The sequence below is a fragment of the Harmonia axyridis genome, chromosome 2 (genome assembly GCF_914767665.1).
Source record: "Harmonia axyridis chromosome 2, icHarAxyr1.1, whole genome shotgun sequence".
NCBI classification, from domain to species: Eukaryota; Metazoa; Arthropoda; class Insecta; order Coleoptera; family Coccinellidae; genus Harmonia; species Harmonia axyridis.
In genome coordinates, this window is record NC_059502.1 from 20179291 (window position 1) to 20203932 (window position 24642).

The window sequence follows — 24642 nt, forward strand, 5'->3', positions numbered from 1 at the left end:
GGCTTAGGTTTAGTAGAATTTTTGTTCATTTAATTTTATTTGTCAACCTCAAAATCCGTTTTTGACAACTCGGGGAAGGGAAATAATGTGGCATTGACAGTGTAGTAGCTATTGTGTTGCCTATATATAATAAGCAATCGTTTATTTGAACTCAGTAGGAAATTGTAGTCGCTTGTGCTGTGGGGTTTCAATAAATATTGTGAGGAAAATAATTGCAGAAGGGAGGAAACATGTGTGGTGAGTGTATAGAGTGAAATCTGATTTTTATTTGAATTTTTGTGCATTGACAATATCTAAAATTATTATATTACTAAATTTTCAATCAAAAACATTGATGTCTTCTGATCGATTTGAAAAAAAACAAGTTTTGTATATATACAAATTTGAAATTACCTATTGCATAAATTCCCAGGTATTCTTGTTATTTGGTTTTATCATGTAATTCAATTTTTTTGTGAGATCTTTGGAAATACCTATATTTTCTTATGTTGAATATATCTAGAGCAAAGAAGCTTAATGTTTTTATTTGCTATAATTAAATACTGAGACACATTCGTTTATCCAGAAATTATATAATAAACATGTTTCTTTTTGACAACCTACTTTTTTGGAAGTGAAAGTAAGAAGGATGATGAGTACTGTATCCCTGAGTATGAGCATTGAATATATGTGATTTATCTTTGGAAGTATTCAATTTATAATAATAAAACCACTGATGAAATACAATATTTCTGAACCTGCTGTTAATTCATCAATTATAGGTATATTTTGAATCGCCAAATGATCTCTCAATAGCCAATAATACTTGCCTAAGAGTTTTTGATATGGATATGTATTGTACCTACCTATTTCTGAGATTATTTTATTTTTGCACATTCAATCCATGTGTTAATTAACTGTTACAATATTTGCTAAGGATTAATCATTGTCCCAATAGGTCTTTTGCAACTGGCAAAGAATAATTGTGAAAACAAAAAAAAAACGGCGTTTATTAAGTTCCCGATAAAAATAAGCTTTTATTTTCATTAAAATTTAAACATGAACGATATCAGGATCTTCATTGATTTGGATGGCAGGTTAATGATTTACTGGCTCGACTTGTATATTTTATCTATACAACTGTATCTTCAGCTTCATTATTTATATCCATCAAAAGCTGCCTAATGCTCCTTTTACATATGTATATCAATAACGTGTTGGTGATAGTGAAATAAATCGAAATTATTGTGTTATCACTCATGTGGAAAATCGAAAGCTGAAACAGCATAATTTCTTATATTTCATGATTCATTATAATGCAATATTTATTACTTAATCGTTACCGCGATTTTTTATCTCAATTCCAAATTTTGGAATTCGAGAATATTCGATTGGTTTCGATAGTAATTTTCTTATATTGTTGTTTTTTTTTTTTGGTACGTTATTTTTCATCTCGAAATATTGGTTCGGCTTCATAGTGATTTTGATGATATTTTTAGGGACGGGTGCAACCATTACTATGTAACTCATAATCATTTTTTAATGATATGTACTTTCGCGATAGTTTCTATATTGTGAATTTTGAATATCTCAGTTTGGATGTTTGGAATAACAGAGTTCAGATCCTGCGAAATTATATAATTTAAATTCTTTTTTTTTATTTGAGTAATAGCATTCGATTAACATATTATTCCTTGAGCCAAATTCAAATGCTGAGGGAATTGTAAAATATTATGTACGCTGAGCGACAATTGAAGAATGATCATCAGTCGTCGATACATATAATACCTAATAATTTATTTAATCGAAATATATTTATAATCTTCTCAATCCGACTGAAACGAATTCATAGTCATTCTTCATCTAATATTTTTAAGAAACTAATTCATAGTCATTCTTCATCTAATATTTTAAGTATGTAATTGAATAATTTCAATAATTTTATTCTTTTCGTCTTTTCGCTCTTATCTCGATGGAAATTCATGTTGAATAACATTGAATAATTTCTGAAAATTACTACTTTATCGAAATAATTTCTTGTCAATTACTTCGCTTGACATGCCTTCTGCAGGTGAGAATCGATAACATTTTGAAATGTGAATACAAATTTAAAAAATGAAAACAAAAATGTAATGAGTTATATTTCTCGCACCAATAGTTATTTGAACAACAATAAGTAATTTCTTTTCGAATATTTGGTATATTCAGTAGTAATTCATCCAATTTATAAATATATCAACTCTTAAATTTTACATCCCACTGTAGGTATAAAAGCAAAAGACTGACCAGGTCATTGTCTTGCTACTATTATTATCTGATGTATATAAGTCACATATTATTATCTATATGTAGAACTAATATGGAGAATAATTATTGAACGGAAATAATCAGTACATAATGGAAATCGATAATTCCTGCTTCATTCTAAAAAAAAAACATTGAGAATGTTGGGGCAAGTCATGAAATCAACACAATCATGATGCAACAAATCATCAGCTTTTTCCTGCACCGTTTAATATGACATTGGTTACACCCATGGTAGCTTTTTTTTCAACCCACCTGAGCAAAAAGTTGATGTAGCAGTAAATTCACCTCCACTCCAACAAAGAAAGAACTACCCGTTGTAAGAGGTTGTCCTTGACATTCTCGGTATTTGTTGACCTTACAAAGAGCAAAAAACGGGAATGCATTGGCATTACTAATGCGTATCATATAGCCTTACAGGTACACAGGAAAGCGACATATGATTGGTTCTGCACGCATCTTAGTGAGAAAGACCCCACAACTTTTTCATGTTGGATTGCTTTTATCCTGGTGAAAGATAATATTGCTTCATATACATGGTGTTCTTTAATGATAGGGGGTGAATCTTGGAGTCATTTTACGAGAAAATTTCATATGAACTTATGTCGTGAACTTGCTAACTTTTGAGATGCAGGGTGGTAAAGTTTAAAGACTTTTTTTTTCTATAACCACAATGATGTTATTGCCGATATTTATATGAAATGTGGTACACGTTTTCAATGCATCAATTTGAATTATTTTCTATTTGTATTCAGTTCATGGAAATAAACATAGATAGAGGGAGTAAACGCAATTTTTGAATGTCCCCAACATGGTTAGCTTACGTTATCGGATTGTGATATATTTTCAAAACCACAATTTTACTATATCGTTATGAATGTATATTATATTGAATGAAATATATTCATTTGAGTGATTCCCGATTGAATATGCAACTTTGAATATTTGGAATCCGATATTTTTCCTAATTGTCGAATTTATAATGAGCAGAATATTTATTATTTTCGGTATCTATAACTGCTGAAATCCAAGGTTTGACAACTTTTGCTCTCCTAGTGTCATCGGTTGGTTCACTTCGTTCGGCGCTCTTGAAGTTTGTTTTCTGAATTTCTGATATATTTAGGTAATTATTTCAATATATTTTGAGTTGATATGAAACTATGATTCACCATGGGACATAAGAAGTGCGTTCTTTGTAGAGACTCGCGAATTGAATGAAATGTCGCATCACTGAAATGTTTTCATTTCCGCGCGCTTCTTGTCAAATTTGATAGTTTATGTTGAGGACAAAATTTGCTTACTAAAAATTACATATGCTTCCTCTATCTATGTTTATCACTCTGGGATTCAGTTGCATCAGAGTTTGGCCTTTTCTCAAATTAATTTTTTTTTTTCGAAATTCTCATTCAGTTCTGAACAATTTCAATATCTTTTGTTTTTACCTTGTCCGGTGCATGGTTTCTGCTGAAAAAATAAAAATCGTTTTACGTCATGAATAAATCGAATTAAATAATGAAATTGTTTGTACATCAGAAAATGTATCTTGATGCAATGAAAACTTGTACCAATTCTCATAGAAATATCTGCATACGTTCATGTGAAGTTTTTTCTTGAAATTGCTCTAAGAATCGCCCCCTTAAACATCAACATATCATTGAGGAACACCCTGTATAGGGCTGCTCATGAAAATAATATTCGCTTCAAACTTTCTGGTAGCTCGAGTTGAACGATATGATAATAACATTAATTAATAATGTGCCCGTCACATACATATGAAGTCACCACATTTTATAGCAATTAATGAAATCATTAATTAATTATATTTGGTTGATTCAATTTTTAGTAGAAACAATTCACCATCCTCCTGAAACTCTAGAAATCGTTATAAAATACTGTTGAAATTTGAAGAAACCAAATTTCTTCACGGAAATATTTTTTTTTTTTATATTCTTCTTTAATTTTCTTTGGTTTTGATGATGAGATCAACAAGAAAACACCCTTGAAACTTTAATTTTATCTGCACGCAAAATCTCATTTCCATAGGATCTGCTGAAATAGGGGGTCATCTGTTTTTTCGATAGTCTTCTTGATTTTTTTTTAGTCCTGGTGACAACTGAGCCATTCAAGATCCGAACTTAACCTGAAAAGGTTTTTCTGTTCGAGAGTTCAAAAATGTATTATATGAATTATAAGTAAGCATAATTATCACACTCAAATACAGTAAATTTTGGAATGTTATCGTAGGTAATTGCACAAGTGCATCAAAATTACCGATAATTTTGCATGACAGCGTGTTGTCATAAAAACTGCATGAGTTCATTTTCATTTTTGGAGAAAGAGCCCGACACCGAAGGTGGAGGGCTCTTTCTCCAAAAATGAAAATGACCGAATGCAGTTTTTCAAAGAAAACACGCTGGAATGCGAAATTATCCGGTAATTTTGATGCACGAGTGTAATTCGGGGGAATATTTCCCGAATAAACTGTTACATTACCTGTCAAACTGATTTAGAATGGAATTGCCATAGATTCGAATTGTGTAAGATGCATAGAAACTAAGCATCTATGAACAGAACAATTATCGCAGTGCAGTTTCGCTTCCTACAATGCAATTATCGCTGTAATTTTCGATAATTGTTCTCCAGATACATGGAATTTTTGACAGGAGGGAAATATTCACTGAAAGTGATTAGGGTAATATTTTCGCACTGTTTTGAGTGCGAAAAAAATGTTTGCACTGTTTCCATAAAATGGAACATTAGAAACTTTTTCGTGTATGTAAAGTTATTGCGCATTATTGTAGAAATTCAAAATATCGTTTCCATAACAGTTATATACTCATATCGTGATTAGGGATTCTGCCTGCAATAAATCAAATGAACATAAAGTTTGAATGATCTTAAAAGTCATCGAATATTATGCAACAGTTTCACATTACCTTACCTTTGCAACCAATGATTGCATCAAAGAAAGAAGAAGCAATCAGTGGCATTCTCTTCCGTCGTGGTAACCTTCATGGTGAATGCATATATTCGTCTGAAATCAGATTTGATTTCTTGCAAGTACTTTCTTGTTGCAAAATTTTATCAATGTATACAGGGTGTACCAGAAGAACTTGAAAATTTGGAACTTGAAAGACTAGGTCAAATTAATTTTGACATTAAAAATGAAGCATTGCGAAAAGCCATGGTAGTAAATTAGTTTTAGAACTAAAATCCCTTCTTCAAGATTATATTTATTCATTTAAAGAATATGTTTATTTATTTTGAAAACGCTTGGGAATATGAAATTGAAGGACGACACATAATTTATCCAAAAGACTTCGAATTTATTTTTTATTCTATTTTTATCGACCAATCATATCCTCCTCCAAAAATATGAGTAAGCAGGTACAACCTATGCTACCCCTTCATTCTACGACCCTGGCCTTTTTTGAAAGATTTTCCACACTTGTTTGTAGAGTTTGAAAAGTTATAACAAACAATGTTTCAAAGGTCATTTTGAAATCTTTCGTGGTTTCCAAGATATTAAGATCAGCCTGTATTTCGGTAAAAAACAATTGAAATTTTCTGACGTTATTCTGGAACTCCCCATGTAAGTTTATAATTTTTCAATAATTAACCTCTGGAATTTGAAAAGTTTACCTACGTTCTTTATTTGAAAAATCGAAATTTGATTCACGAATTGGTTGCTATACCGCATTCATCCCAGCTTCATAATCAACTTTGAAGACTCCAATCAGAAATTCCTTTTTTCGAAATAATACAGTATACAATCACAAATCTTGAAAACGTGTTTCTTATCACGACTCTACTATGTCTTTGTGAGCTCTCCAGGTTAGAGCTTGTTCCTGTATGGTTAAGAGTTTGTGTTATGTGTAGGTTTCATTACTGTGTTCCATCGCGTCTTCATTCAGATACAACAATGACTATCATCTTTTTTCTATATAACTAAAGGCAATACTTTTTGGCGTGAACGTACCCCAATTTGTTAAGGAGTTATGATATCTTGCAACCTTTAGTTAAAAACCCACGATAAAACATTCGAGAAAAAAATGTGGAAAATTTTCAGTATTTTTGAATATTCAGTCATTCCTTATAGTAAAGTATAGTGAAAGGCAGAGCCTTTAATTTTTCCTTGATTTGCGACTTCTTTGATTTGCAGAGATTTCAGATAAGGTGAAGGTTAATCTCTTTCAGAAAATAACTGAATTTCTATCAGGAAACACTCCTCTGATAACCTGTTTTTATCCTTGAAGGATACACCCAGAAAAAATGCTTGTATTCCGCATGAATAATTCAAAATCTTGTTAATTCCTGTTCGGAGACCGATGCATTTTTGGGTAATACGTAATATCGTTATTATTTTCAATGATAAACCTTCGGATTAAGGAAAAAAGTTGTCCAAACCCGAGGCATACTATTCAATATCAAATATTTTTTTAGATGATTTGTGTGGTCTTAATGATATTCTGTGGGATAAAAGCAAGATAAAATAATTGAATAAATCCTTTACTTTCAAATTTCAACTTTCAACGACATTGAAAATATATCGAAAATTTGATGCTGGTTTATTGTATCCTTTCTTATTATGGAATATCTAAACCCTGAATTTTTCGATAAATGTTTTCATCCATGTGATTTCCCTATTACTATATTTCTTTCTTTTCCAATAAAATGAAATCTTAAGGTTGATTAGGCCTATATTTCAATCTACTTGTGAGAATCGCAAGAAAATCCTTTTAATAGTTTTGGAGATTTTTGTCTACCATGTTTCATAGAGAGTTTCTTATTTCATGTCTGCTTTTTTCTCTAATTAAGATATGTGAGATAGTACGACTTATATTATACTTTTATAAGAAATTGACACAATATTAATTGCTATCGAAAACAACTGTGTTTCCATCAACCCGAGGAGCTTGAATCAAAATTTACACATTATGAAAGTACCCAGATGTATACTCTAAAATAAAGAGAATGATAAAATGAAAACATCTATTTTTTTCAAGTGCTATATAAAATGCTACATGAAGCATGAGAAGATAAGGTGTGTGATACACGTAAAAATTCCCATTGTGAATTATGATACTCGATCGAAAAAACACCAATTACCAATGATCTAATCGAAATCGAACCTCATTTCAAAACAAATCAATCGAGTAGAAAGTAGAATCATAGGGACCCAATTACATAAAGAGAAAAAAGATATTCCAAGTCCAAAATTTCAACTAATCAAGTGTTTCGTAAGTCGCGAAGAGATTATAGGGAACCATCTAGTTCTAGCGTCGCGCCCATGGAACCCACAACCGAACTGGCGAAATATGATAATGTCTTTCGCAATATACCAACAGAACATTGACTCTCCGCAATGAGAATGCAATCTGGGTTGCGAAAGGGCATATTCTTGTTGTCGACAGTGGCAAAGAATGAAGTTTCTTACAATAACTACATTTCACCTTCACTTTCTTAGGTGTAACATTTATCGAGCCACGACTTCCTGGCGTGGATACAGCTAACTGTATATCGTTTGTTGTACGGTTTGGGACGCTAACTGAATCGAAAATAAGGAAAAAAATGCTCAAAATCTTACTTATTTCCTGTTTCGAAAGGAATTGTTACTCTTGATAAAATAGGGTTTCAGGGTTAGTACCATGGATGCCATCTGTCGACAGTCGGATCATTTATACTGGCTGCAACACAACAAACTCATAATTGAATAACAACGTTAGGTTGAGCCCGCGTGGAAGACTAGCTTGAAAGGACGAAAATTTTTTGTTCAACAAACGCTATATCAATTCGACGCAATGTTTATATTTTTCCAATTATTTTGGGCCGGGAATGGCCTCAAATGATAAGGTTTGACTCACCGATGACGAAACCGTCCTCAAAGTCGATTCTGTCCGTCCGTCTGGACGTTCGTATATACGACAATTTTGAGATTTGCAGGGTAGGCTCGGATATCGAAAGCCTCAGATAATTTCATTTTGGGGCATAATCCTCAGAGTAATAAACATATATAGAGGAAGCTATGTCATTTTCAGTAAGCAAATTCTGTTCCCAACATGAAATATCAAATTTGGTATGAAGCGCGCGGAAATGAAAACATATCATCGATATTTCACTCAATTCGCGAGTTTTTCCACAAAAAACGCACTTCTTATGTCCCATATTTCACGTTTCATATTAACTCAAAATATATTGAAATAATTGGCTAAATATATCAGAAATTCAGAAAACAAACTTCAAGCGCGCCGAACGAAGTGAACCAACCGATGACACTAGGAGAGCAAAAGTTGCCAAACCTTGGATTTCAGCAGGTAGATACAGAAAAAAAACAATATTTTGCTTATTTTAAATTCGGCAATTAGGGAGAATATCGGATTCCAAATATTCAAAGTTGCATATTCAATCGGGAATCACTCAAATAAATATATATTACATTCAAAATAATATACATTCTTAACAATATAGTAAAATTGTGGATTTGAAAATATACGATAACGGAATCTAACCATGTTGGGGACATGTAAAAACTGCATATACTTCCTCTATCAATGTTTATTACTCTATGGCTAATTCATATTACGACACTTGAGCCTCAGCCCTAGAAACCTTGTTAAAACTCATTTCTCTTGAATATAAAAAGGACATTCAGAAAGCCGGATGCCGATAAACTAGGTTGAAAAGAAGATCCCGCTTAATTCCGAAATTTGGCTTAGTATGTGGATTAGGCCTTGGACACCACGATAAAAAATGCGCCGCTTACTATACCACAAGGTCACCTGGAAATGAGTTTTTTTTTTTAGCAAAAACGCATATTGATGTATATTTTGCGGAGCTTCTACCCCAAAACTATTGATTTTACAAAAAAAGTGGAGTTACATAAATTGTAGGAAATATTCTCTAGTTCAATATTCTATACGACTGTTTTTATTATAAGACGACCCCCGTTCCAATAATAATATTATAAGATCAGTCGGAAAGAAGGTACATATTACCAAAAAACAACGAGGTTGCAAGTTGAAATTTGGAAAGAGCACAAATTTAAAAATTTTGAAAACTTTTGAGGTACCAAATGACGGCTAATAAAAGAGAGCCTAAAATAATAAAAAAAATTTTTTGTAGAATAATAGACTGCAGTTTTCTCGGAACAAGCATCATATGCTTGTTCCCAGTAAATAATAGGGCGTATAATGATTTTGGTAAAGAATTTCGAAGCCTTGAATTGCAAACAATAATTTCCTTTACGTTTTGTAATTGAATTCTTCTAATAAAAGCACCTCATATTTCCTAAAAATACTCAGACAAATTACTCAGGTCATACCAAGATAAGATTTTTTATAGATCAAAAAGATCGCACGGCGAGATAAATTTCACGATAAATTTCACTACATATTTGATAATGATTCTTTCGAAAGGTTGATAACATTAAGGTTTGTTTGAGATGATAAAAAATTTAATCTTCGTAATTTCCATTCAGATGATAAATTCCCTTCGATGAATCAGTTTATATCAGGGGATATTTACGTTTTCAAAATTGCGAACAATACCTATTGCAAGCAAAGATAAAAAATGGTTTTTATTTACGGATAGATGCAGCTTTGTGTTCTGCCTACTCGAACATAAAGATTATTGTATCATCTATTTCATTTTTTATCGGATGAATTTCGTTCGGTTGATGCTTGCAAAATATAGGATATTTATTACTTTATCTACTCCTATTGAATTATATATTCATTATTCAACTGCTTTTGAGCAATTAATAGTAAGGGCCAGAGAAATCATAGAGTACCTAATCAACGTTTAAATTTTTAATTAAATTTTTTAGGCAAATGGTGCAACTGGCCCTTAGTATCTATTAACAAACAGCGTGAGTTATAATAACTCACTATAATAAATCGAAAAATATGGATCTGTGTTTCTATACTTCTCTGCTTCTATTCGATTGGCCGAAAGGAAACATTCCATTATTGTTTTTGGGGGGAGGAATGTGCGAGGGAATGTCACTTTGATAATTTCGATGTTTTCAAATCAAGTTGATATCTAATTATTCTGAATGTTTTGCTGAAAACAATTAATTCAGATAGTGAAGATGAAATATTATATAGGTATACATTTCCAAAAGACAAACAGCTAACGTTACCATACAGAATTACTTGCCCGAAGAAAATATAAAGGAGTTTGAAAAAATTTTCAAGATTGGTGTAGCAGTAAGATCATTAAGTCATCGTTTACAGGGAAGGTTTTTTGGTATATTTTAATGCATTTTTATAGGCAACTATAAAGGTTTTTCAATAAAGTTCTATGCCTGTACTCTATCCTAGATTCGAGCTAGTCTTAGCTAGTTTGATTGTGATTGGTGACTTAGTTTCCATCTCTTTTGTTCTCGGGATCGATCACATATGTTTATTTCCCGTTCCTTCTGTCTATATTCTAAATCTGTATTTTTTTCTTAGTATTTATTGATACAGTCGTAGATAAAGTATAGTATTCAACTTGCGGTAATGGTCATAACTCACTTGATGAATTACAGCACGAGCCGCAGGCGAGTGCAAACTTCATCTGCGTGAAGTTATGACCTGCATTACAGCTCGTTGAATAATATACTATTATTGCTTAAGTATGAAGGAACTGTAGAAATATTCAAATTTGGAATGAAAAAAATTCTCTCAATACTGTCAATAGTTGTTATGCTTCCTCATCCTTCGACCTTCGCTCCTAAAATCAGCTCTTTACAGTGGGTTGTTTTTGGTGGTGTTGCTCAACTTCCAAATGCTGTTCTTCTGGTGTATGTGCAAACGAATGGTTTCGTTTCCCTCACATTAAAATCAATACTTTTTAAGAATGTTAGATTGGATTTGCCTTCACAATTTCTTTTATGTCTTAGTTGTTAATGATCTTAATTATTCCATTCAATTCAAACCAATTCAGTGCTTTTGAATAACTGCAAATATATATCCGAAAGCCCTGTATATTTTTTGAACCCTTCCTTATCGTTGGCTAACTTTTGAGTTGAAAAAGTTGAACTACCGTTTGTTCGTGGCCATTTCAAACCATTTCACAAACACAATAAAACAAATAGCGTGAAGGTTGTACCCATAAAATGAAAAAGGAATTCATGATCAAGTAAATCTGTGGAAGAAAAATCCTCAATGACTTTTCTGGTTAATTGATAGCACATTTATACAGGATGTTCCCAAATTGGAATTACAAACGAAAATGACAGATTCCTCGAATCATTTAAAAGAAAACATGGGCCCCAAACGTTTTTTTTTCTCGAGATACATGGTGTTGAAGTTTGTTTTTTCTTTAAGTTTTTTTCTCATAGCACAAGATATTTAACTCAAATTCGTCATAGATATTCCAATTTAAAGTTTTCATCATGTGATATGCTAATTCTGAATCCAAATATACAGGGTGATATTTGTTCTCGAACATTGCCCGCTTCTTTTCTCTAATTTTTTTTTTGGTGGATAACTGGTAGTTCAGGAAAATGTGAAAAGAAACTACACTTTTTGGTTTCTTGTAGTTTTGTCGTATTTGTTACCGATTTCGATTAAACAATTCTCTAGTAATCCTTAGGAAAATCCAAATTATTATAATGATACTGTTGGTAAGCTATGACGAATAAATTAATTATTAGTTTGGTACTAATTTACCCGATATGTAGCGAAGATAACAGAAGATTCGTAAACTGGTATAATCATCAGAAAAAAGAGGACTACAAGAAACACCCTGCATCTCATGCGTTGCGGGCTCATGTATACAGGACTTTTTTTTCTTAAAATTATCCAAGGAATCTCTTGTTTTAACACCCTGTAGAATAGGGTGTTAGCCATCAGATCTAAAAGAATGTTGAAAGAACTTGAGTCATCGTATCATACTTCATAAACTAAAAATAATTAAAAAAGATATATCATTCATGATGACGAAGGTATTTCTTCATCGAAAGATTTCATGATGGGATTGCATCTTTATGACAAGTTATTAAGATCCTCATTTCAATAAAACCAAATTTCGAGAAATACCTATCAAGCATTAGCAATATTAAGATGAATCCATTACTGATGAAATTGTCTTCTTCCAGGAATTTTTGCCTACTTGAACTATCTGACCCCCAAGAAGAGGAGCGAAATCTTGGAGCTGCTGGTCAATGGCCTTAAGAGGTTGGAATATCGTGGTTATGACTCAGCAGGTACGTTGCATATGCAATTAAAAAGTGACAACTTTCGAAATGGTATTCAGGGTTAACATAATTCCTTTTTAACAAGTGGGAGTTGCTGAAAACGATTCCAATGCAGGTGTAAAGGCATTATCTTATTTTTTTTGGTTGTATTCTCCGATAACTCTTAAAGTATTCATTTTAGGTATGGAGTTTGCTTAAGTAACCCCCTCCATTTTTGTACGTAGAATCGGCTGAAATAATAAAAAATATAGGTTCTAAGTTGAAAATCTTGAGTTTTGATGAATTGGAGTTGTCCAAGTTCATGATCTTCTTGTAAACACCCTGTAAAGTTTTCATCCAAACCGCAAACAGTCTTATAGTGTTATGTATTTGCAGAATCGAAAAAGAAAGGAAAAATTTTGTGAGTCCTCATCGCCACAATTTTTCATAAGAATCCCATTAACTCATGAACCGTTGAGTTTTATCCCAAGGTATGGCATATTGCCAAAATTGTCATCAAAAAAGCTATCTAATGATGCAATAATATACTGGCTGTGTCATTTGAAATAAGTTATTTTCCGGTATTACCAGAAGTTGTAAATATCTGAAAATATTTTAGGGAGAAAGATCGTTGTCTCAAACCCCAATATGCAAATTTTCAGCTCAATATTTCATTAGTTTTCCATAAACGTCTAATAGACCATCCCGGTAAATCACTCTGTATGAACAAACTGCATCGGATATAACACGTGTTGAATGCGTAACGTGGAGCGTCACCTGTTGAACGGATCAACAACGCCTGATAAAGGCTGTTGCACAAAATTATTTTGAGCCCGAAATATTTTCATTGTCGAGAAATATTACCTGCAAATATTTTAAAGATAGAGAATAGGTTTGTTCTTCATGATCAACATTAGAAGGAAGGGTCTATTTTTTATGGCAACGTTATAAATTAAGGTGACATCCTGCTGGAATATTAATTTATCGCAGATATTTTTTTTAAGAACCGCTCCTGACCTAATGTATTTGAACATTTCTATTTCGGCAAACCTGTTTTGGCGATAATGAATTTGTGAAAATATCAGGCGATATAAATTAGGTACCTACTCGAATATAAATATGTTTTTTTGGCAAGGAATATTTTTCGTCGCCATATCTTTATATTTGAACAGAAATATAAAAATTTCTTGACACTAGGGTTTTTTTTAATCCAAATATTTACACCGTTCATTATTTTTTCGTAGTGTAGATTTCTTGTTGTTGTTGGTATCAGCGTACCATTGATAAGTGCTTTTGGTATCTTTCAGTTCGAAAAAAATTCAGTAACTACACTATATTATTTTTATCAACTGTGGAAAAACTTTAAAATTAAGGATTGTTGCAAACGATATTGTGTGTTGTTGTAAAAAGTTGGACCTTGATCTGAAACACGTAACCGAATATTCAGAATACGCATTGATATCGAGTGCAAAAATACTTATTATTATATCATATTGTTTTTTTTTTCGTAGAATTCGCGAATGGTTATTGGAAATGCTTACGTCCGTTGTCTTATCTTTATTTCATTCAGAATACAATGCATATTTCCCGCATTTTCGAGAAAATTCCCTCCGTTTATAGCAACAAGGGATTAAGATAAGTGTTTTGTCTGTTATCGAATTTCATTCAAAGAATTAATCTGGAGAATCTTGGAATTGATATTGGGTCTTCACTGGAAAAATATTATTCTATACTTCGCCCCCATTATTGATTGCAATCGAATATTTGTGATGTAATGAATACATTCTAAGAAACGATTGTCCAAGAAGTAACACTAATTATCAGTTGTCTGCTAATAATTTTTTTTTTGAAGATGCATTGAGCATTTATCATATGATAGATATCATAGCATAGTTCAAATAGGTAATGTACGCTAAAGGTTTTTTGAACTGCATTGAAAGTATTCAATAAATGAATGCTTGAGGATGTGTATTTTCTTCTATTGTAGTTAATTTAATATTTTACATAATCTGTTGGGGGCAAGTGTGCAACAACTCGTAAGTTCTCTAGAAAAAAAAATGTATTCTTAATTCTTTTCTCAGGTGTTGCTATCGACTGTAATGATGAGAACGTAATGGCAGTAATCAAGAAATCAGGAAAAGTGAAGCAACTTGAAGAAGAAATCAAAAATTGTAAGTATCTATATCTTTCTTCACGAATATATACTTACCTACATACATTAATAGATGTGTAAATAAGTAAAACCACAATCATCTCTACGAAAATGAATTTTATTAAGAATATTGTGTAGCTTTAGAATGTATCTTCAGGTGATACTCAACAGTATAATATTAGTAGAAATATTGAAACTGCAACTAGATTTCTAAATGATATGTTTTTAATGTATACATCTCCACATCTTTTTGATAATTATGGAGTTCTATACATTGTGTTATGTGTAATTCAAAGAAATCCATTATTTTTCCCAATAGATGGCTTCATTTATCTGTATCTCGCGTTGTATGAGTCCGATAGCGTTAGAAAGATGAGATATCGTACTACAAAAACTTTTGTGACAGTTTTGTGATTAGTTCATTCATTTTAGTTTGAGCGCGCGTCAAAGGTGGACACTAGCAAAAAAACGCTATATTTCAGTTCTTCGATAAAGGCGAAAATGCAAGCCAGGTGGCTGAAAATGTAAATAGTTTTCATGGTTCTGATACTGTAACAGCCAATTTTGCGCAATTTTGGTTTCGTCGATTCTGTTCCGGTAATTTCGATGTTAAAGATGCACCACGCACTGGAAGACCAATTTTCGAAAATGTCTATAAAGTTATGGACATTGTCGAGTCCGAGCGTCACGTATGCACTGTTTCGATTGCCCAAGAGCTGAAGATTGCATAAAAACCGTTTGCTCGATGTAGGGTTAACAAACGAGGTAACGCAAACAACCTCAAGGACAGAATTTTCTTTTGCGAATTGCTGCTGAATCGCAATAAAATCGATCCATTGTTGAAGTGGTTGATGACTGGTGATGAAAAATGTATCACTTACGACAACGTCAAGTGAAAACGGTCGTTGTCGAAACGCGATGAGCCGGCGGAAACGATGACCAAGCTAGGATTGACGGCTAGGAAGATTTTACTGTGTGTTTGGTGGTATTGGCAGGGAATTACCAATTATGAACTGTTCCCCTACAACACAACTGTTAATTTGGAAATGTATTGTCAACAATTGGACTGTCTGAAGGAAGCAATCGTCCAGAAGCCGCCAGCTTTGGCCAATAAGAGAGGAATTGTATTCCATCAGGACAACGCCAGGCCACAAACATCGATAATGTCTCGTCAGAAGCTCCGGGAACTTGGTTGTGAGGTTCTTATGCATCCACCTTATAGTCCAGACCTGGTACCAAGTGATTACCATCTGTTCATGCCTATGGCGAACAATTTTGCTGGTGAAAAATTCGCTTCAACAGAGGCTTGTGAAAATCGACTTTATCAATTTTTTGCCAATAGGGACAACGGCTCCTTTGAGAGGGGCATAATGATATTACCTACAAAATGGCAACAAGTTATCGAACAAAACGGCACATATTTGACCTAAATCGGACCATTCTAATTGTGGTCATTAAACCTTGTTCTTCATGCAGGAATAATGGATTTCTTTTTACTATACCTTATAATATCCATTTCAAAGGCTTATAACATGTGAAATATGTGAGTAGATGTAAAATATCATAGTATTTCCATTTATTCTCAAGATGTAGAGTGAAATTAATGACTCGAACTTGATTGATTTAAATCAACTTTTGGATCACTTAATCTGTATTATTTAACCAATAGCTTTATGGGTTATTATTCAACCAATAGACATGAGATGTTGTTCTTTGTTATATTGTTAAGCATAACTGAAATGCATATCTTACTTAGAAAGAAGTAGAGGTTCAAAGGACTTTAATAAAATTTATATTTGTTTTTGTTATAGTCTCCAAGGATTATGATATTGATGGCATAAGCGAAATCCACTGTGGAATAGCCCACACACGTTGGGCTACTCACGGTGTACCAAACGCCACCAATGCCCATCCTCAGCGATCAGACAAGGAAAATGGTTTCGTGGTTGTACACAATGGAATATTGACTAATTATAAGGAAGTGAAGGTCTTCCTAGAGAAAAAGGGGTACGATTTTGAAAGCGAAACAGACACAGAAGTGATTGCCAAATTGGTCCATCACTTCTACGAGAAACATCCAAATTATTCATTCAAGGAATTGGTTGAGCAGACCATTCAACAATTGGTGAGTTTTGGTCTGAAGGTTTTCGTCACTTTTCAGAAACAAATAAAAATATAAAAAATAAAAATGGCTGATCCTTGGTAATGAATGACGAAAATACAAAAAGAAAAAGAAGTACGATCTCCAAGTGTGTAATATCACACGATATTAATTATCTATCTGGTTAATGTATTAGCAAAACTGCCATCAACATATCCATTGTCAAACAGAAGATTTTCACGTTATTACGTAGGAATCATAATCGAAAGTAACCCAAAAGAGAATGCATGATGTATCTCCCTTTTTGTATTTTCGAAATAAAAATATACCAATACAGTTACATGTTAAAATCACAGGTGTGTCAATTAATTTTTAATATTGAATAATTAATAAGTTATTTCCGACCCATCAAAAAATTCGAGTTAATGGAAATTTCCAATCTACATTATTGAAGTTCAATCATGCACAAGTTAACTGCAGAATGCTCGATACTAATTTGAAATATTTTCTTTTCAAGGAAGGTGCATTTGCCCTATGCTTCAAGTCTAAGTACTTCCCTGGAGAGACAGTAGCAACTAGAAGAGGATCACCTCTACTGGTTGGAATCAAAACAAAGTCAAGATGGGCCACCGAAAATGTTCCCATTTCTTATGGAAAAGGTAAGAATTTTTTCTATTCTGTAACATTAGAGTTTTTGGTTGAGTATAGGTTGGCGATAATTACATAGGTAGAAATTTTGGCTGTAGAAATTAGTAGTTGAGTAGTTTTGATGATATTTATTAAGTTATTAGTATTATTCCACTTCTGATTTTAATTGCTATTGAATAAGAAATAGGAATATTTTGGAATTGGGGTATATCTGCAAATTTTCATATATTTTCGTCGGACATATTGAATATTATGACTTTCAAAATTGGTTTTCTTTTACTCATAGGTCTTAGTTAATTTCACTCTGTGATTAATTAATTAACGAGCTTTTTTTGACTAATATTTGAAAGCCTTTATAGCTTCAATGATAACAAAGGTACCGCTTTTTAACTTTCAACTAACACACACATTATTAATATCACAGTTCTTTTCCTAACTGAATTCAAATTCCCCTATATTAAGAAATTATTTGTTTTTCAATTCATAATCCTTTAGCTCAGAAAATATAAGCACTTCCCAAAATTTATTCTATTTATTCTACAAATCATTAGAATTAGTTGTTGAACTCAATAAAACTTAACAATTGTTTCGCCAACACTGTGGTTTCTTAATGTGAAAATAACCTATAAAAGCCACAGTGTTGGGAAACAGAAACAATTGTTGTCAATACTCAAAATATTTGTGAAAATTGTTTTTTTTTTCAATCCATTAAATATCGAAAATATTTTTTTTGTGCCATTTATTTTTTGAGGGGAAAACGAATTCATTTTCCTGGGAACAGTAAGCATTTTGAAAAACATATTTAATGAAAGTTTCATCTTTCTTTTTGGATTCACATGATTACTTTCTTTATTAATTACTCAATACATACTCATCTCTAACAACTTCTGTTCTTACATTCTTGTTTTCACCTTTTCCTGATGTCCACACTTCTAGATGAAACAACGAGACGTTTATCTGAAGGTATATACCCACTTTACATTTTCTTTACTTTCTATTTTTGCTGGAAGAATCCGATAATTTTCAAGATTGGTTTGAAACAAGTACATATTATACGATTATTTAATGTTTGACCAGACATTATCTTCTATAAGGGATTCTATAAAATTTTTCAAAAAATATTGAAAACAGAGGAGATTCAAAATATAATTGAAAATTTAATAGATGCTTGTAGTCTTCATTTGATCGAACGAATTATTTCAAATTGAAAGATATGAATATTATAATACGCAGAAATAGGCGTCCATTTGAATAATCTTTATAGAGCTACCTAACAACACCACTTTATCTATATTTCTCACCTTATAAAGTACTTACAAATAATAATAACATGTTCAATAGATTTCCATTAATAACTGAAAGGAATTTCCATCTTGAAACTTATTGGTTCTTATTATGCTTTGTGATTATTGGTATTTTTCTTTGGCATGGTTCATTCTGAAACATACTTTTTTAAAAAGGCTTCCCTTTATGGATCTTTTCTGATTTATTATTATTTTCATTATCATTTTTATTGTGAACATTTTATTCATTTTCATTATTGCCATATTTTTTTTTATTTGCATATGTATATCTATTCCCAGAGAAAGTGAAAAATAATTTATTTTCAATTATTTTATTCAGACACGAAAATATAAATATTCTTTACTTTCCATACATTGATGTATATTAATTTTTAGTTTAGCAATAACTTTTATTGTAAATATGATACGATTTCATTGAAGAAACTACATAATGATGTAAAATTGGTGGAAAAATTGCATGAATTCAATTATTCTATAATACCATTTTGTAATGAAAGACCGTAGTATTTCCTTTTAGATATTTTCTCTGGGGATTGGTTCCTTGCTTTTTATTTTGTTCGTATTTTTTTTTAATGTTTGTGTTTGTATGTGGCGTATGCAGGAGACTCTGAGACAAATCATTCAGGTAGTACCTACTTTTTCCTCAGTCATTTTTTGCTTCATGCTATGTACTTTCTAGACTTTTTGTGCTTTTTACCATATGGTGACGGAGATTTCATTGGTTATAAGAACTGGTAAGTATACATCACTAATACTTGACATGCATTTTCCGTTTAACCTTTTTGAATGAAAATCCATATTTTAAAATTGGTGTTGGTGCAACGCCGTCTATGTTGAATTGAAACAGAATAAAGTGATTTAATTTTTTTTGTGGCCAATCAAGAGTTACTTGAAAGGGTGTTGAGAGGGAACACCAACACGTGGCTGCTTAGTTCAAAACGAAATCAGAGATATTTCTTTTTACAAAGCACCGATTTACATGGGGTTTTCACATTATTTCTTCAAAAAATAATCTACATTGCAAATATTTTCAATTCGCGTATTAAAAACAAACAAAAAATTCGTTTTTCGCAAAAAAAATTGATGACATGTACTTTGTACATATTATTATTATTTTTGAAATATTCATGAAAAAACCCACCAAAAATCATTACAAAAGACTGTAAAACTATAATTTTGTGAAAAATATAATCGACCGTCGTACAGTGCTGCCCCTTACTTATTTGCTTCGAAAAAAAAAAGATAATGAAGTGAATGTACAATTTCATACACCGTATCAAGTTTGGTCATCGCAGGAGCGCCAGAGGGGAAATGAATAAGTACCAAAGTTTGACAAAAATCCACGTGGTGGTAATCTAAAAATGTTTTTGTTCTTTAGTCTGCATCGGAGAGTAATCACTGGCTCATTTTAGAATTATTTAAGGAACTGAATTCGAAAAGCTCTTTTTGTAATCATAACGTTTTCTCCGTTTTTGAAAAAACTGCTCCACAATAAAGCCCCTGTGCTCACTTGACCACTGCATGTTGTCTATCGAGAACGGTTATTGTTCTCCCGACCCTCTGTTTCTCTACTTCAGTAATTTTTTTATTTGAATTAGTATGATATTGTTGAGATTATTCTAGTTAAAAAAATATTCAGTTTAGTTCACAAAAAATATCACTTTTTCTGTTTCATATAACGATGTGACTAATTCCATCAATAATTCTTCAACCACTGCTATGTTTTCCCTGAAGGTTGAGGTTTTTTCTTCTAGCTAATAGGTATATCATGTTCCATGACACATTTAATATTTGTAGATCATCGCATTCATGCAAGAAGTAATGGCGATATTGAAGTTTTGCCAAGATGTGATTCAACTACAGAATTTGAGTTGCTGGAAGACAAGCAAGTTGAATACTTTTTCGCTTCTGACGCATCCGCCATAATTGAACATACCAACAGGGTAATTTATTTCGAGGTGAGTACTAGACGGAGAAAAAAAAAACACTAGGAATTGTATCTAAATTGATCTTCACTGGAATGTTTCGAAAATTTAGGATGACGATGTAGCAGCAGTGAGAAATGGACTTCTGAGCATTCACAGACTCAGACGACAAGGAGATGAATCTCAATCTCGTGAAATAACGACACTGAAGATGGAATTACAACAAATAATGAAGGGCAACTATGATTATTTCATGCAGAAGGAAATATTTGAACAACCAGAATCTGTGGTTAATACGATGAGGGGTAGATTGAATTTTGAAACAGGGGTAAGCAGATATTTTGCTTTGGTCTTACTCTTATTCATTGCAATTCAGTAGTTCACTATTCACATAATAGTATAGGATCCCGATATAAAACGACCTTCGCCGAGATGCTTATTTGATAAAGGTGTATGATCCCCAACCTACTGGTTTTAAATATTCATCTAAGAACCAACTGCAGTTCTCAGGCTGAAGTTTCACGCATATTGGATCCGTTGCATTAAGCCACATGGAATTTACAAAAATAGTTCGTGAAATTTTTCTCTTTCTTTCACTGGACGGACTTCAAACAGCTGCTATGCTGTGTCCTCTTCTATCGCATGAGATGGTTGATTGGGACCTCTCAGTCGTACAGATTCACTCGCAGCAATATTCAACTTTTTAAAATTCGACAACCGGGATTCGGGACTGATTTTTCGCAGGCAACCCTATACCACCGTGTTCATAATAAAATAATCTTTAATTTGATTGATTTTGATTCAATAATCAGACCGTTGCAAAATACTAGTATAGATTTACCTGTTTATACCTAGCTACCCGAGAGTTGTGACCGGAAAAAAATAGGCAACCTAACGTTTGCACATTCTATGGGCTTCATACTTCCGATTGGAATAGAATTTATCTAATAATCGGTGAAATGTTTAAAAAAAAATTTTTTTAATTATTAACCTACTCTGGACTAAAATTTGTAAGGCAACCCATATGTGATATATTTATTGACATGTTAAATTAAATATAAAATACGTTTTATCAAATAAGCATCTCTGTGAAGGTCGTTTTATATCGGGATCTTAGACTATAACAGATCTGATCACTTCTTACAAAACCAACAATTTTTTGTATATTTCAGTGTGTTACATTAGGAGGAATTAAAGAATATGTTCCTGAAATAAAACGTTGCAGAAGACTTATGCTTATTGGCTGTGGTACTAGTTACCATAGCGCGATAGCAACTAGACAAATTCTTGAAGAACTCACTGAACTTCCCGTTATGGTTGAATTAGCAAGTGACTTTTTAGATAGATTGACCCCCGTATTCAGGGATGATGTATGCTTCTTCATCTCCCAATCAGGTAACAGTCAATCTAATCAATAAATATGGTATTATTCATTAGAAGAACCTTCTTTTACAAAGTTAATGATTTCAGGTGAAACTGCCGATACCTTGATGGCACTTAGGTACTGCAAAAACAAAGGGGCTCTTATAGTTGGTATCACAAATACAGTTGGTAGTTCGATTTGCAGAGAATCCCATTGTGGGGTCCATATTAATGCTGGTCCTGAGATTGGTGTAGCCTCTACTAAAGCTTATACAAGTCAGTTCATAGCTCTGGTCATGTTCGCACTCGTTATGAGTGAAGATCGTTTATCTCTTCAGAGAAGGCGACAGGAGGTGAGTTATTCCATAAGATTGACCTCTATCATAGGGGTTCTTAACCACTTACCTATTTTTCAACAAAAAAAAATTGCGTTCCTCTTCTCAGTCAGTACACTAAAATATAAAATAAAAAAAACACACAAAATTTAAATACAAAAAGATTTATATCAGAGAAGTGAAAGATTAGTGAAAATGGTAAGCTCGTTTCTGTTTGCACAGTTGATCAATATTGTGGATTGGTCTTTTGAACCTTGGATTTTGGAATTTTCCTCGATTTAAATTTAAAGTTTTGTTGGCCAGCCCTTAACCACAACCTGAGAATTCTCATCATACAGGGTGATCACAAGAAAACAAAATTTCTCTTCTCTGCCCTCTGACAAAACTTTATTCATTCAATATCTTTTATGCAACACAAATATTTATGGACTTATTTTCCGCAGATTGTTGAGGGTTTGAAGAATCTTCAGGATCAAATTAAGGCTGTTTTGAAATTGGACAATCAAGTAAAAAATATTGCTGAAGATTTGTACAAAAAGAAATCTTTGCTTATTATGGGAAGAGGTTATAATTTTGCAACATGCTTGGAAGGAGCTCTGGTAAGTTAAATGATTTATTGTCATATACTTATAAAGTTTTAATCGAAAGTTAAACAAGGCCTAATCGCTTATAGTTTGAACATAACATACTGTCAATCTTATGGAAATATGAAATTATATTTGACTTTCTTGTAATCGAATTTTGTGGATAAATATGAAAAATAGCGTGAAAGCTGTGATTTTCAGATATCTTCAAGAATATGCACATTTTTTTATTTACCTAATTACGAAGTAATAATATAGTCTAGCTATATAGTCATATACAAGTTGACTATCTATAGAATTTGACTTTCTTGGCGACTTTAGCCTTAAACAAATTATTCATTGTGTCATAATTATTCCAGAAAGTAAAAGAATTGACATATATGCACAGTGAAGGTATAATGGCTGGTGAATTGAAACATGGACCTCTTGCTCTTATTGACGAAACCATGCCAGTCATGATGATCATCACAAGAGATCCAGTTTATAATAAATGCATGAATGCTCTGCAGCAGGTAATTTTTTATTTAAGACATGATTTTGTTGTCGAGTAGGCATAAGTTGAATGTGTAACTAAAATGAGCTACCATTGCAGGTTACTGCTCGCGAAGGTAGACCAATTCTCATTTGTGAAGAAGGAGACGAGGAGACAATGAAATTTGGCTACAAATGTTTGCAAGTTCCTAAAACTGTCGACTGCTTGCAAGGTATTCTGACAGTTATTCCTATGCAATTGCTCAGTTTCCACACAGCTGTTTTGAGGGGATGCAATGTTGATTGTCCAAGGAATTTAGCTAAGAGTGTAACAGTTGAATGATTCTACTACTGATTTATGGTAGTATCTTCTCAAGATTACATGAAATAATAATGAAAAATTCGTGAACCCATAAAATTGAACCATTAGAAGAAGAATCATGGACTGACATTTAAAGAGATTATTGTATAGGTACTGTTCAGAAAGAAGTTGAAGCTCTTCATATTGATAAATGTTTTCGCACAATTTTTTTATACCTTTACATTCCCGATCTCAAGGTGTTCATCTCATTATGCATTTAATAATCAGGTTGTCAAATTTTTATCATTGAGATATTTCACTATAATTACATACTTTCTTGTGATTTATTGATAGAATATTCAAAGTATGTTATAAAATGAATTGATTCTTGTAATTCATTTATGTTTTGTACGTCTTTTCACCACAGTTTTTACTTAATTTTAAATATACAAAGTAAAAAAATATATATTTTTATCATGTTTACTTATATTTATCTCTATACTTATATTGAATATATATATGGAATAATAATTAAGTGCTTCTGACATTCTTCATGAAATATCACTTTGCATTTGTCCATAAGATGTTTCTTTTATGAATGATTTAGTTTATTATTATGTTGTCTGAAGGGAAATTTTTATTCCCTGGTAGAATTTCGAAATTCTAAATTCTTGTTTAAGTTCCTGTTGAAATAAAAATTGAAGTTATTTTTTTGTTTTATTTTATTCTGTCCAGGTATCTGTCAGTTCAGAGTTATTGAAACTTCTGTGTTTCTATTCACAAAATACACCTGTCCTATGGAGTATCTCGTTTTTTTAATGGTTAAAAAAGAATTGGAATATACGTAGAACTTATTAAATTAGTTGAAATCTGAAATTTATTTGAATACAATAAACATTCAACGAAAAATTCTATTTTTCAAAAAATTTGAGCTAAATTAAATATTGGTTCTTTCATTGCTGGTACATTCTGAATATTTCAAATACAATGTTGACGAGATCTACTCGACCCAAT

The 24642-nt window shown here is 32.2% G+C and overlaps 1 protein-coding gene across 4 annotated transcripts; it reads left to right on the forward strand.

The window, feature by feature from the left end:
- The first annotated feature begins 81 nt into the window (after positions 1-81).
- On the forward strand, positions 82-24335 carry LOC123673651 (glutamine--fructose-6-phosphate aminotransferase [isomerizing] 2-like). Of its 4 annotated transcripts, XM_045608239.1 has the most exons (14): positions 82-237; positions 12368-12475; positions 14527-14616; positions 16409-16722; positions 17216-17357; positions 18283-18309; positions 19252-19275; positions 20448-20608; positions 20688-20903; positions 21748-21970; positions 22046-22290; positions 22716-22871; positions 23216-23368; positions 23449-24335. In XM_045608239.1, exons 1-14 carry the CDS (start codon positions 231-233, stop codon positions 23668-23670), a joined length of 2088 nt encoding a protein of 695 aa, XP_045464195.1. In that variant the 5' UTR covers positions 82-230; the 3' UTR covers positions 23671-24335. The 4 variants fall into 4 exon arrangements, with proteins under 4 accessions (XP_045464195.1, XP_045464196.1, XP_045464198.1 ...); XM_045608240.1 differs by lacking the exon at positions 19252-19275; XM_045608242.1 differs by lacking the exon at positions 18283-18309.
- The last annotated feature ends 307 nt before the right edge of the window (positions 24336-24642 follow it).